At 45.4% G+C, this 15,825-nt stretch overlaps 1 protein-coding gene across 5 annotated transcripts in view; it reads right to left on the reverse strand.

Annotated features, from left to right (window-relative positions):
• Positions 1-15,051, reverse strand: part of LOC120796257 (USP6 N-terminal-like protein) — a 33,608-nt gene extending 18,557 nt beyond the window's left edge. Inside the window, exons 1-5 of one of the 5 annotated variants that reach the window (XM_040138874.1) lie at positions 13,438-13,522; positions 12,625-13,299; positions 12,031-12,131; positions 6,987-7,060; positions 13-98 (exon numbers count right to left, since the gene is read on the reverse strand). In XM_040138874.1, coding sequence (XP_039994808.1) covers positions 13-98; positions 6,987-7,052 — 152 coding nt within the window. In that variant the 5' untranslated portion in view covers positions 7,053-7,060; positions 12,031-12,131; positions 12,625-13,299; positions 13,438-13,522. Of the gene's footprint in view, positions 1-12; positions 99-6,986; positions 7,061-12,030; positions 12,457-12,624; positions 13,300-13,437; positions 13,523-14,312; positions 14,378-14,762 lie in introns of those variants that run through there. The other 4 variants (XM_040138864.1, XM_040138854.1, XM_040138893.1 and 1 more) reach the window with 4 other exon arrangements.
• Between the last annotated feature and the right edge of the window lie 774 nt (positions 15,052-15,825).

Below are 15,825 nucleotides of genomic sequence, written 5' to 3' on the forward strand. Positions count from 1 at the left end.
GGACGGACTCACTGCATGAAGCCAAAGCGGTCGATGGCTTTGTAGATGCTGTAGTCGGCATCCTCCCAAGGGTCGATCTCCACCCCGCCCTGCCTGCCCTGGAGACACAGGCCCACACAAACGCACATGGGTACAAACGGAAAAGCGTGTACACAGGCAACGCCAACACGTTACATTTAACCGAACCTTATACTACAACTTAACGCAACAATATTTGAGATTAAATGGACTCAATGACATCTGCCTCCAGAACTAGCTTATTTTAGTTATTTTTTTAACCAGGGTGGTTTCACGGGGAACGTTGCAGTTGGGGGTTAAATGCCTTGCTGCAGGGCACCACAGCGGTAGTAGTTAGGGAGGAGCAAATGCTGCTCTTTTACTTAACCCGTATATAGTTTTTCCTCTTACTGTTCGTTTTTCTATTTATCTACTAAGTCAAAGACAGTCCCGTGCAGGCAGCCGTCAGAGATCCAAAACATAAATCTGGCGTTAACATGCTGCAATGACACAGTCTTCAAAACCAGGATAGAGTCTTGTCAGAATACATGTAAAGGGGCTGCTCCCAAACCCGATCACGACCAGGATACTGGATGCATGGTCCTCACCGATGATGGGAAACATCAGGAGGCAGTTTTCTGTGTCAGTATGAACAGAAACCAGCTACTGCCTGTGTGATCCACACAGAAAAACTCAGACTAAATTTGAAAACCAAACTAAATCTGGCAGTTTATGGAAAGCAGAACAAGATCACAGAACTGAGTCACCAACTGGCCACATCCACACTCACATGTGAGTGTCATGAAGGCATGTTGTTGTCTAAATCAGGACGTTCACCCTCCGTACGGAGGCCTTCAGCAGCCGCTATGTGGCTCAGCAAAAAAAAATTTTTTGCATGCTAGCATATGGCTAACACAGTGTTTAACGTGCTAATGCTTATTTCACTGTTATGTGGTAGGACCAGTGTTAGTGTTTGTATACTTAGCATGAGCACTGTGTACAGTTTGCTAATGAACATGCTAAAGTTAGTAGGGTGCCTAAACTTTTGCACGTCACAATAATAACTGTTTAATTTTCTCCATTTTCTTAAGTTCATGAATTAAAAAAGTAACAGAGCATTAACATTTGAAGAAAGACTAATTTTAATGTCTTCTTGCTGCAGATGTTGTATTTACTTCTTTTCACTTCAATAAAATAAACAAAATACGGAATTTGCCCAAACTTTTGCAGACAAGCGTACATGGCTACACTAACAATAAATGTGGTAACTTTGCTTATACTAACTTTATCATGTTAACTCACATATAATTAGTGTGTTGGTTGGAATTTGGTCATCAGTTTTGGGGCTATTTTGTCACGAACTACAGAACATTAGATGAAAAGCAAAAGGAAGGACAGCCAAAGTCATAGGGATTTTTCCACGAATGTCTGTGCAGAGTAACACCGCGGCAACCCGGCCCACCGTTGCAGAAGCTATGTTAGTATGGAGCGACGTGGTGGACCACCTGACTGACAATGCCGTCTTTAGAGATGCGCTGCTAGCATAGTAAAAAAATGGTATTTACTTTAATAAGCCACAGCACAAATGCATTTGCTTTTTTATGTACACACACTTTTTGCATTCATTCAGATTCACAGACAGACTGACACTGGCAAGGCTACACATGGACAAACAGCCGTAACAGTTTACACGCATGTATAAAGTCAGACTCCACAGTGAGACTGTCCAAACAAAACACGAGTTCAGAATCTGCATTAACCAGCACAAAGTTTAGGAGTAATGTTTGTATCATGGAAAATCCATTTAAGCAACAATCTGGTCCCAGTGTTGACATAACAGAGAGTGAACTAATCCTCCGACAGCCTACTGGAGAGGCCACTGCTGTGTCCTTGGCTGCCCGTCTGGAAAGCAGCCAATCATCCTCCTTCCCTCACTGAGCGGGGCGGGGGGGGTTCAGAATGAGCACACAGAAAGTGAACGGCCTCATCGTGGTCGAGTCGGCGCTCTGAGCCCGGGAGGCACCGTGAGTGATGTCAGTGTCACGAAAGTGAGAGGACTAAAAATACTTTCTCACTGGGGGGGTTTGGAGTCGCAGCGAGGCAGGGAGTTTTACAGAGAAAAAATAGAGTTGGACAAGATCACATTTGAATTTAAATCCGTCGTGCTCATACACTACTGCTGAATTCAGTAAATGAGTGAACCCAAGATACTTTACAACTTTTTAGACACAAGAAACTTAACGTCATCTTTTAATGAATTAACTTTCAAGCTGTGGTTTCAAATACATATCCCCCGTGTGGGTTTGGATGGACTAGGTTGTCTGGACCGGGTTCGGTATCAAACCTCAAAACTTTAAGGAATCAAACATAAGTGACCAAATCTGTCAGGCACCGAAACATTGATACCGGATGTCTGGTCAGATTAAGGACAACGCATGTGAGCGGCACATGACGAACGTCAAAACATGGTTTCCTCTGTCAAGCCCAGGCGCTGGCGGGGTCATTACGCGTGTCAACCTGTCAGGATACGCCACAGTCTTTCTTCCGAGCGCTTAAACATGTCAGCTCTCCAGGAAATTCCCAGATCGACACATGCCCGCTACTGTGCCGACCGTGTGCACTATGGGCATCAAAGGAAGCAACAGTCCGTTTCGTGGATTTATGTCTTGATCAGATCCCTTACTTATTTTTTTAATCTCTCAGCCACATCACATGGCCTTCTTCAGGGGATGGAGTTACAGTGCTTACGTGGCAAGATGCGGCTAAAAGCATCGGAAAAAGAAAAGTAAAGTGCTTCCTTCCAAGGTCAAGAGTGACCTTTAGTTTGTTAGTTTGTTCAGGCAAAGTTATTGTACCGCAGCCTGTGTCCACAAAACATTTAGCATTGGAGACGTGAATTATTTTTATCTAATGGAGTGAAGGGTTTTTATAGAACAACACAATTACATTTCTCAAAGTAAGGCATCGACAAAAGTTTGATTTAGGCATCGGTAATGAAGCTCGGGTATCGTATCACCAAAAGTTACATGAAAATCTCAAATGACTCCTCACCTTAGTCTGGCAAAAACCTCGATGTGAACAACCACTGCCTTCATACATTTTCAAAAGATTGTTGAATTTGGCCCCCGGTTTTACTGAATTATCTACACTTTAAAAATTTGTGTTTTCCGATGAAATGACACTTTCCAAGTTGCACTCAAGCAAAGCTCCAAAAAGGGGCCAAGAGGCAAAAATCCAATCCTGATCCAAACATAATCAGCAAAAGCACCAGTAAGACCAGTAACTGCAGAAATGACTAGGGTATGAATATTTAGCCCCAGTTTACGTGGTCACATGACATCTCATCTATGCGGCCGGATCAAGATCGCCTGAATGTGCCATCAAACATCTGATAAACCCGCAGCGGAAGGGTGGCGTTAAATTCTGCAGTCATTTTCATTCATTCTGAAGCGTTCGCATTACATTTCAAAATCTAAGGATTTAACTTTAGCGCTCAATTTTTCAAGAACGTATAACTGTTCAATAGCATCCAGTTCTCATCCAGTTTAAACACCGTACCGGATGAGAAGTTCAAACATTGCTGGCTCTAATCTATTTTAAAGAGTCAGAGGGGGCCAGGGAGCAGGATGTTTCAGGGGAAAAGAGGTGAAGCATGGTAAACTTGGTCTCTCTGAAACCTGCATAAAAGACATAAACCTGTATGTATCTGGGGCAGGCTTTTACCTAGAGTCCTCTTGGGAATTAACAGGGTTGATTTTTTCCAGCCCTTCTCCTTTACTCTGCACTGTGCTCTACATGTGATTGGATACCAGCATCAATATACAGAAGTCTCACTGCCCGGGACTTCAGCCAGCCCCCGGAGGTCGATGTCAAGTCAATCGCGGCGCAGTGTGTCACGGCTGTTGCTATGGCTAGACAGAGCCCCTCCACACCCACCCCATCGCCCCTCTGCTCCGAGCTGCTCGGCTAAATTTAACCTCTGGCTGCCACCGTCTCCATTCCCCCACTGTTCAACTCTGCATCAACAATAAAAGTCGCCTCTTGGTCACAGCGCCCATCATGGCTTTTATTTGAAATTTGATAACATTCGTGTCTTTTGTATATAATAACGTGATTCTGCTCATCAGATTTTGACAAAACATCTGGGAATGCTTTTCAAATACGCAGTGTTTTTTACAAATGCAAATGTGAAAAATTAAATGAAAAAGTGGTGGATTCTCCCAGAGACCACCCTACAACTGAACTTTCGCTGCTTCTTTAGTAAATGTTGTGCTGACAGGGTGAGGGTATCCACCACTTTTCATTTGATACGTTAGTTTACCGATCGCAAGAGTTTGCCCCTCTAGTTTACATGTACTTTGCTGGAATTGTGCCTCGGCAGAGATGCATGCAAATGTCTTTGCAACCTTAGGCAGCGAAGGGTGTTCTGGGCTCCCGTTGTCATTATCCCATTAATTTATGTTGATAAATCCAAAAAGTTTCAGGGTGGTTTCACAGATGTAGTTTGTTTACACTGTCACCGGGATGAAATTTATTTTCACGGAATTTATTTTTCTTTACATTGTGGTGTCGCTGTTACTACGAGGAATTTTCTGGTGTATGACCAAAGTAAGAGCTGTGTTTTCATCCTCTGAAGGAAGGCAAATGCCCTCTTAGTGGGGGTTGGAAGCCAAGGCTGTCCGTTGTGATTTCCATGGACAGAAGCTCAAGGAGCAGCTGAGGTTTGACGAATGTTCAGTATGGCGGCGTCAGGATTGCACCTCTGCTTTTTGCAGATGGTGCGATTCTGCTGGCTTCATTAGACCGTGGCTTCCAGCGTGCTCTGGGGCAGTTCGAACCCAAGCGTGAAGCGTCAGAGAGTTGTCACCTCCAAGTCTGAGGCGATGGCACTGGAAGATGGTGATTTATTCCCTTCAGGTTGGGAACGAATCACTGCCCAAGTGAGGGAGTTCAAGTACCTCAGGGTCTTGCTCAGGATTTAGGGTAAAGGTCAGGTTATGCTCGAGACAAGTTCATACAGAGTATCATCTGACTACATCTAAAGGCAAAAGAGTCTAGAACTGCTCTGAAACGGCAACACTTGACGGCTGGGTACAAAAACCACGGTGAATAACCGTCCAAATGGAAACAAACTTGCAGGCAATCGTAGAGGGCATTCATGGTGTTTCACTTGTTTGTAGCTACGAAAAATAATGGAGGTAACTGTGTGAAGAATGATAAAAACAAGAGCTTGAGAGAGGAGGAAAGTCACTGTGTAAATTGGGCACGATTCTTAGATTGTCAGCTTTGGACCCTTTTCACCCCCACACCCCATCAAAAATTTGTGGGGGCAGTTTCAGATGCTGTTTGGCATCACCTTAATCCAGAAAGAGATTAATTTGTGGATTGGTGCAACTTCTGCAGTAATGAGGGCATTTCACCAGACTGTTGTAATGAAGAGGAACAACCCTGAATTACAGGTTGATCCGTGATCCAACTCTCACTAATGGTCACGAGCTTTGAGTAGCAAGTTAAAGAATGGATTCACAAACGAAAGCAGCCAAAATCATTTTCCTGTGACAGCTGGCTGGGCTCACCCTGAGAGAGGTGGCGAGGAGTTTGGACATCCAGACAGAACTGAGAGGAGTCAGATGGGGCGGTACGGGCCTTCGATCAGAATGCGTCCTTGACGCCTCCCTTCCTTGACAGATTTTAAACAGAGAATACGGAGCCACAACAGATTGGAGGGACTTTGGATCCAATCTGGCCCGGAAACCGCTCGGGATCCCCCAGAAAGAGGTAGGAGACATGCCTGGGAAGAATGACGTCTCTCTTTACAGCTGCATTAGACTACATACTATGAAACACCAGAAACTCAAAAAAGGTTTTTACACTTGGTGGAAGTGGAACAGTTGGCATAGCAGTAAAGAAATGCGGAGGCCAGGATGTGTCATGGAGAAGATGCCGGGTGACTACACCGTTTGGTCTCTCGCTGCTTGTAACACGCAACATCTCAACACACAGTTGCTCTGGCGTGCACAACACACACTTCTCAAGATATTTCTCAGACATATTTCAACATGCAGTCAAGCTTTTAACATGATAAGCAGATAATCTGTAAACAAGCCGAAGATTTCGGTTCTCATCGACTCAGCTGTTAGTAGATCTGCACAGGAAGCATCGGGGTATTAATAATTCGTTAATTGCTGATTGCAGCCTATTCAAGACTCGCTGGCTCATGACTAAACCGGAAAAGAAAGGTGGGAGACTTCATCATCACCTTTTACTTTAGTTATTAGAGTTTTTGTCAGTTTACAGTTTCAGTTTGAGTAAGACTGAATATCTCTGGTCACCATTCCCTAACCACATTAAACCACAGGAAAAAACATTATTACACAATGTGTTATTAATGTGCTTTGGCAGCATACTCACATCCACCCACACACCCCCATATTCACACTGTAGTGTCCTCCACACATGCAGAACGCACTGCACACAAAGCACACAAACGCACATCTGAATTCACGCTTTCGTCCTCAGCGTGTCTGTTGGTGTGAACTCTACCTCCTACAGAAGAGCAACACACGACACGGGACATAACGTAGACACACACTCACACACACACACTCACGCACACACAATGTAGGCAAACAAGCATCGGACCATCCATAGCCTGTAGCACTGTAAAATGCTAATGCTAACGAATTTGTGTTTTCACTCATCAAAATGCTGATACCAAGGATAACATTAAGAACAAAATCTGCCAACTAGTGCTGGGATGATCAGACATTTTTTCAAATTAATATTTCAGGATAAAATGCAAGATTAATATCCGCATTTTTACTCTTGCTCTAACCGAATAAAGTACTTGTACCCAACAGAGTCAAATACATCTGTGTTCTGGTATGAATCTAAAACATTCTGTTGAAAAAAACTTTCTGACTACATGATCCATCTGGACCAAATCATAAACACCGACACTGTTCTGTGTGTTGGAAGCAGAAACCCACCGTAGCATATTTCAAGATGATATCAGCACGTTCCTCTGCTATTAGAGTCTCAATGTCTTTCTTCATGTCAATATCTGCGGAGAGAGGAGAGCAAGAACTATAAGAGCTGAAGAAGAAGAAGAACAAAAAGGAGAGAGAAAAAAAAGGCACACAGCTGATGTGGGCGACCGTCGGCCTCCAAACCAACAGGATGAGCTGGCACTGCTGTGAAGCAATGACTTCATCATAGAGAGAGAACACACTATCAATAGTTGGTTGCATATGCAATTTATCCATTTGCTTGAATTTTGGGCTGCGGATTAGTTAAAAAAAAAAAAACTTAATCTGCAGCCATTTGGATAATCGATTATTTGTGTCAGTCACTTTTCAAGCAAAAAACAGGAAACATTTTCAGGTTCCAGCTTCTAAAATGTGAGGATTTTCTGTTTTTCTTGGTCATATATGACAGTAAATTGAACGTCTTGAGTTTTAGGACTGCTAGTCGGCCAAAGAAAGCACACTGAAGACATCACTGCGGGCTCCGCCAAACTTAATGGCAATTTGTCACTAGTTTTTAACAATTCCTAGACTCGACGATTAATCAAGGATATAACTGGCAGGTTAACTGGCAATGAAAATGATCGGTAGTTGGTGCCCTACTTACTTACTTAAATCAAAGTTGTTTCTTTTTTTATTTGCTGCTGACAGCTTAAAATAAAAATCCCATTTTAACTAGTTTAAAACTCAACAACAATGTGTCGACAGTGTCCCGGTTTCTCACGACAATTGGGACAGTTTCCTCAGTAGAAAATAGTTTCAGGCTGTTAATCAGGTCTGTGGCTGACTTGTTCCAAGCTGTTGGTCCTGCTCCCCCCCCAAGCCCATCATTTTCTCACACTTCTAGGGTTTTCTCTAAAGGACCAAGCACGTTCCTAAGGATTTGTTGCGATAACATGAGCAATATGGGTTCGTTGGGACAGGACCAGAGACATGGCTCACACGTTAGCCACTGCACGCTAACTAGCAAACGTGCAAGATCCCAAATAGCTAGCTTGTCTTCCTTAGCCTGTGGCAAGCTTGAAAAAAGCTGACATCTGTTAGAAAAGAATGGAGACCATTAATATGTTTTATTTGTAATTATTCTTATATGCATTTTAATACATTGTGCGCAGTCAGTGACAGACTGTCCAGCTGGTATTTGGGCAAACACTAAAAAGGGCCCACCCGAAGCTAGCAAAGTAGCAAGTGGAAATACGAGACGAGACAGGAATACGTAGAAAGTCGATGTCCCTGGGCAAAATGAAGTGTGACTCTGACTCAGACAAAACAGGAAGCAGATTTTAGACGCGGTATAATTGCGTACGAAGTCAAATCATACGATCGAATCATTCGAAGGCGCGACTGTACGCGAATTCACCTTCGGCAGCACAAACTGACACAAGGAGGCGTCAGATTTCTTCGCTCAAGCACAACATGTTTATACTCGGGGGAGAAATTTGCACACATCTCAGAGATGACGACATGAATGAATTTGCTTCATAAACATAGTGAGACAGGAGGCAAAAAAATGAGAGAGACTGGAGAAAAAAGAAGAAACAGAACTGGAGCTTCTGGTGAGTTCCGAGCCGAACGTAAACACGCTCCCAGGGAAACTGGAACATTGGCTGTTCGGGGCAAATAAACAAAGTCCGGTGGTCAAATCTGTGCAAGTTATGCGAGTCGAACGTTCGCTTCGCTTTCAGTCTCAACAGACCTTTATACTATGCGTATAAACCAAATCCCTCCATAGATTCTTAACAGGATGCATTTTATTACAGTCATGCTGTGAATGTGCAACATTTTATTCACGTGTGGGTCAATCAGCTGTATGATGCACTGTGGCTGTGCACTGCTCTTATGTTTTATTTATTACATACTGTGGCTGAACGTAAAGTCTTGTATGATTAATGTACTTCTATAGTTTACTAGCACAGCAGAGTTCTAGCACGGTGTACACCCCCATCAGGGGCTTGTCTCTCAGTTTGCGACTGTCAGCGCACAGGCTTTGCATTATTTAGGCTAGTGTGCTCTGAGTGAGTGAATCTTAGTCAGTCTAAATGCCTTTAACTCAAGGTTTGTTTTCCTTTCTCCCAGATGCTGTTTGACCCCCGCCCAGCAAGTGATTTAGTACCGTAATTAACTTATTGACTCTAACTAATGCTGCTGTCTACGTCAGATGTCCCAAACTGTTTGACTTAAGATACCTGGTAAAGTTAAAACCTGACTACCACCCACAGCTCCGACTGGCTTGGTAGGTAGGCCTGTACCAGAGCAACAGCAGACCTTTTTTGAAACACTAATAAATATTTGAGACATGGCCCATCAATGCAGAGGTCTGGAACCAGGTTAAAGGGGGGGCAGCGTACTGCAGGTTTGTCCGTCAGACCGATAGAGACGGGTAGTAGGAGAGGGCTGTGTTGCAGAGCTGTGTCATTTGCAGGCTGCAGTAACATAAGCCCCCAGGGAACAGTAACCCAGCCGGTGTTCATATGACCGTACCCACGCCCCCACCCAGCAGCCTCCTACATGACATCTAGCCCACACCAACACTGAGGAACTGTGACAGGACACCCGACTGATGGACCACGTTATGAATATGGATGAATATGGATTCTGCTGCTGCAGTCATAAGGCCCTATTTTACACCAGGCGCAACCCGGCGCCAGGCGCAACGCGTCTTTGCTAGTTTTAGACCGACGCGGCCGTCATTTTCCCGTCCAACGCCTGCGATGTTTAAATAGCAGATGGACCTGCGCCCATCTGAGCACCCATGGGCCGTGTTGGTCTTAAAATGAGGCATGGACGAGCACATTGCGGGCGCATTGCTGCCAAAAGAAAACCTGGGCTGGAGTCAATGGTGCAGTATTTGACTGGTATTTTAAGGATGCATTATCAAGATAGTAATAGGCGGATGCACAAGGCGCATACACTCTGCTTGTTACACACACAAAGAAGCGCAGCAGCGCACAAACATTCGAAGGATTAAAAATCAAAAGATTACCAGGTGAAAGATTATTATTGTGCCTGTGCCGTCACACGAGTAGATCCCTTTCCTCTGCAGAGAAGCGTTCGTTCGGCACGGATCGTGCGCTTAGATTGTCAAAGGAGAGCCCATAACGTTGTGGGTTGTGTGGAGACCTCTAATGCTTCCTCAGACTGCACTTCGGTTAGTGATGACCTACAAAGCCAGGACTTCACAAGGAAAGGATGCTGACCTGTTTTTAAGTGAGTCACCCCACATCTGGGTTAGCTTCTGTTCAAAAGCTTTCCACGAGCCAAAGGCTGACAATGTATAAAACAATGGAGCACAATTAGCAGGATGGCCTGGCATTTTATGACATGGTGGGACATGATATCGTGACATCTATGTGGGCTACTTTTGTGCCTTTTGAAACAATGCACACATTCCCAGCTGGAACCAGAGGGCTGCCGCCAAATCATCCCCAAACAAAGCGGCGAGGGTATTAATCCTGCTTAATCTACATTCTCTGTACGGATCTACACCAGCAACAGGACCCCGGAGTGGTAATCTGGACTCGCAACAGGACACACAAACCATCTGGATTAGGAATATCTCAAAAGCAGGATTATGCAACGAAAGTCTGTTATTCCCAAAGCAGGAACAAAGAGGAACAAAGAGCTGTGAGGGTCTGCACCGGCAGAATGCAGGACACATGGTTGCACTAAAGCCAAGTGATGAGTTCAGGCTCATTTCTAATTTGCATGGTCTGTTATCCGAAAGCGTGAAAGTGCAGCAGCGCGGTCCCATAAAGACAACTTTTTTTGTTTTGCCGTTTTGAAGTTTAACAGACGTTAACTTCAGACAAAGCATCTGGATTTGGAGCCGTGGCTATGATTTGAACCTGTGCACTCATGCACAATAAACATTATTTCATCAAAGCTAAGATTCTTCTCCTCTGATGCCAGAGATCAGTGATTGTTTGGGCAACTGATCAGGTACCACAACCCCCTACAAAGTGATCATCAAACGACAAAGCAAACCCAGTGCCAGAAATCTGGCCCAGTTCTAAAATTAAATCTTCTAAGTTCTTATTCGCCATCTGTGTCACTGACTGCACGACATCGGTTTTGAGAAACGCCAGTTTATGCAACGTGTATCTGGTGGATAGAAACGGCAGCACTGACACCGAACTCTGGATGCGGCCGCGGTCGGGGGAAAACGGGGCAACGCGGTTTATGGATCTAACAGCGCGCGTGTAGCATCACGCTAGCTCTCCAGAGCATTCTGCCTCATTTCATGTCATCTTCCAAACAGTTGGTCTGAATGTGGGTTAACCAGGTTAAATGATCCAGTAAAACGGAGGATGCAGATCCTGTCTGGCAGACAGTCAGAGGCCCAGTTAGAGCAAAGTGAGGAAGATGGTGGAGCTTCATCACCAGCACTTCAGGCTGACGTGACTCCTGTTATTCACACACCAGATATCGGCTCTTCTAGGGCTGAAACTAATGTTCATTCTTATTTTTGGCAAATCTACTGATTATTTTTTGATGGAGTGTTTAATCTATAAAAGTCAGAAAACTGAAATGTGTCCATCACATGTTCCCAGAGCCCCAGATGATCGTCTTCAGAAATCTTGTTTTGTCTGACCAAAATTCCAAAACCCCACGAGAGAAAAGCAGCAAACGCTCACATTTAAGAAGCTGAAACCAGAAAAAGTTGTTTTTTGTTTTGTTTTTCTTTTCTTTGATAAATGACACAAACGTTTAATCAACTCAAGATGATTCACAATCTTAACAGGAAGCTAAGTACTTTCACAGTCATTGGACTTAAAAGTGAGTATCTTTATTCAGACCGTTCAGACAAGGTCTTCAGATCTCGCCGAACTCTTCACCAGTTCAACCATAGTGAAGTCTGGTGAGCTTTAAAAGCGAAGGCAACCGGATTCCCAGTTCTGAAAAATGCATTTTCTGGCTGGGACCGTCCCAAACATAAGAGTTCCCAGTACATTAAAAATATTTTCTGTACAATCAAAAATTTAAAAAAAAGTGATTTAAATCATTTAACCTTTATCTGGTTTCTTTTGGTTGTTGTTAACCGATAAATGGTTTCAGCAGTAATCTGATCGGTGGCATCCTCCTCTAGCGTGATGCAAGTTCCTCATCTTTCTGACAAAGAAACACAGAGAAAAATGTGCATTTTTGCTTCGTATCAGAGGGTTTGTCTACACTCATTCTTCATTTAAAGGCAGCTGTGAATCCCAGAGTTTCCCTCATCCATCTTGGAGCTGCTAATTCTGAGTAATTTTCATCTGTTAGAGGAGAGATTTCGTGGTGGTCTGCATGCTGCTGTTATTCAGAGGCTTCTCAACTTTTAGGCTTTTGGCATTATGGTTTTCCTAATTCTTCCTATAAACATCTGATCCAAAACACATTTGGGTCACCGAAGACCTCAGTCACTTGGACCTTGGCATTTTAGATATCCACACGCAATACTCAGATACTTTGGCATTAGCTGTGTGATGTTTCAGTCCTGTCGGCCACGATTTAATGCCTCATAAATTTTGGAGAAACTGTTAAAAAAAGCGCAGAGTAGAATCTAATGGTGTTTCAGATCAGCTCTGGCCCTGCAGAGGTTCACGTAGAAAGGCTGATAGCTTACATAAGCTTTAAATATGAGCTGTCATCTGAAGCATATGGCAGCGGCTGCATGTGGTCAGTGCACTAAATCACAGAGGAGCTCTGGCTGGAGTCCCAGTATGAAGGGTGGAGGCCCAAACCGGGAGAGAGCAGAGAGTCCGGGCGGCAGCTCTTCACCTGACAGAAGGATTGACAGGCTGAACGTTAGGTGGAGTTCTCTGGTTAATCACATTCAAACGCTGAGCACACTGGGTGATTTATCTTCAGACTGTCTGTCCATGGATCTGGTTCGAGGTCTTGACTTCATTAAGGAAACTACCTCACACAGTTTGAGACGTGGGACCTGGACTCGAGTCAGACTTTTACTCGGGTGGTTTATGGTTAGAGGTGGAAAGTCAAAAGAGAAAAATGCATCATTTTCAACGTCTATGAATTCCCGCTAGCAGGGCGATAAAATTCAGATGCCTGTGATAAAGTTTAACCAGATGACATTATTCTGTCGGGATGCTGACGGAGTAAAAACCAGGCCTGCTGAAGAAGTGTCTTGAAAGTGCGAAGTCCCGTTGAAGGAGCAGCCACGTTCAGTCACATCAGGTCAGCAGCTTGAGAGAGCGATCCCGAGCTCTCCGGCGCGACACCTGGACGGTTCGGAAGTGGGTCGGTCGGTCGGTCGAGAAAATAATCCGCACATGAATCGCTAATGAAAAGAACGATTGTTTGAAACTGGTGTTTTACTTGTAAAGTCAAGTCCAAATTTCCCATGATAATTAAATCAGAAAAACAAAATGGCTTCCATTCTCTCTTTGTCCAATACTTTAACGATAAGCACTAACACCTGGATCTCCCCGCGTAGGAATGATTGACTGGGGCCTGTATTTTCATCACAGACCGGATGGATTCCTCGATGCATCTTCAACTAGTTGCACATTTGGAAGGGGTGAAGTACAAGGCTGGATCACCAACTGAGCAAAGCGGGCAACCGCCCAGGGGCCCGCAAGGATCCGGGATTACTCCAAACCCTTGGGGGTCGACACAATTCGATTTAATCGCGATTTTGTTCAAAATTTGCACGGCTGAAGCAGAATAGCGACGACGACGGGTCCTCCATCCTCCGTCTTGTGGCCCCGGTCTTCTAGAGGGACTCTGGGTTTACATTGAGCTCATTTGTTTTAAGTATTGCTTAATTAAATTCCTCACTTTTTTTTTTCTTTCTGTGTGTCACCTAATTAAAACGTACAAAAAAAAACCTGGGTACGGTCATAATTTTCCATCACAGGAGAACTGTATCATTCTCGATTCAATCGTAGTTTTCAATTATGGATACATCTGAGAATGATTTTCTCTAGTGATCGATTCATTCAATCTTTAAATTTTTCCTCATTGTTCCCTGAAGCCCGGGCGAACATTTCCTAATGTCTTGTTTTGTTTGACCAGATGTCAAAAATACAGAAGATACTGAGTTGACCCATAGAAAACAAAGGAAAACGGCAAAAATTCACATTCGAGAGGCTGGAAGTGATTTTTTCTTTTGGCTCTGGACTTTGTACCGGTTGGTTTCTAGGCGCCTCCAGAAATAATGAAACTGCCAAGTACAGTGGGGGTCATCAGGGGCCCCCATAGGAGGTTCATTCAGCCACGGTGCACTAGTTGTGATTCTTTAAAAATGTCAAAGCTTTCGACTGACATTCGACCACACACACACTCATACACCGCAGCACCGGCAGCCGTGTCTTCTCGGTTTAACGCCGCAGCTGTTGTGTCGAACTCTGCTGAACAACTTGAGTTGTGTTGTTGCAGCGGATGCGGCGGCGGCAGCAGCGCTCAGGCCTGCAGGGAGCTCGGAGCCCGGAGCCCGGAGCCGCCGCCGCCGCCGCCGCCACCCCGGTCTCCATCGGACGGACGCGCACGGTGAGCCTGCGACGGCTGCAGGATGCTGGTCCGGTACAGGCACGTTTCATCGCGACCCGGACCTCACCGACGGCTCAGCGTGTCAGTATCTGATGGTAAACAAACGCACAGCCTCCGGTGGGCTGAGCCGCGACGCCGCGATTTCGGACGATGCCACATCCTCACGCGAGATCGTTTCATTCTAGTGAGAATAACAAACAGAAAACCGGGATCAATCGGCGTAAACCTGGAAATAAACCGGAGCCTGGTTACCGTGTTTCTCGGGCGTATGTCTGCGCTATCCGTGCAGGGACACAGCTCCGGCACCTCGGGGCATTCTCCGGTGAAAGTGCAGCTCCAACAGGACAAACCACCGGGCTGGCAACAATAGGCTCCGTCCGTCAATCCATAGGTTACAGTCGGCACACACTCACACACTCACACTCTCTCTCTCTCACACACACACACACACACACGCACACACACAGGGCGAGCGAGCGAGAGAGGGTGCAGCAGACGCACGGGACAGAGGAGCTCCCGGTCCAGGATCCGAGCGGCAGCGGCGGAGGCGCACTGAGCAGGCGCCGCAGCGTGGCACCCGTCAGCCGTGTGTGAGCTCGAAGACCCGGCCTTAAAGACACAGAACCTCCAGGAGCAGCCGCCTCAGCCCCGGCGCTCGGGAACGCAGCGGCCCACCAGGGGTTTTCCTCTGCCGCCATCTGCCGGAGACGCGCGGACGAGGTGCGGGGCAGCGGGCCCCTCATACCCCGCCGCCTGGTTTGCAGCATTGTGCCTTTGGGTCCCTGATGTCGTGCTGCCGTCCTGGCCCGGTCCTCCTCCAAACACGAGGTTGCTGACCTCAGTGGGATTTAAGTGAAAGAAGAAATAAACATCGGCTAATTTAATTCTTCTACAGTGGCTTGGCCAGGGCTTTTCATTTGAATAAAATTTGGCCGTGAGTCACATAACTCAAATAAGAACGAAGGACCTTTAACCTTTAATACTCTAAAGAACCACACGAAGAACCCAAAGAACCCTTTAGGGAACCACTGTTTCTCCGCGACTACGTGAGAACTTAACGTTGATCTTTCTCTGGTGATTCTTTTCTTCGTCCTGACACGAAGCTCGATCTGACTCCTCGGACAGTTTGTACCTTTATGACCTTTTCTGATTTGTAATCACGGTCATTGGACTCGTTGCCCAGCGCGGTTTTCAGCTTCACCAGGGCTTCTAGTAGAAACCTCAGATCCAGCCCAAACCATCGCAGCCACAAAGAGCGTTTTTTCTTTTCCCCCCCTGGAAACTGCAGTGAGGGTAGATAGTCAATCTTTACCTG

The sequence above is a fragment of the Xiphias gladius genome, chromosome 1 (assembly GCF_016859285.1).
Source record: "Xiphias gladius isolate SHS-SW01 ecotype Sanya breed wild chromosome 1, ASM1685928v1, whole genome shotgun sequence".
In the NCBI taxonomy this organism is placed as follows: Eukaryota; Metazoa; Chordata; class Actinopteri; order Istiophoriformes; family Xiphiidae; genus Xiphias; species Xiphias gladius.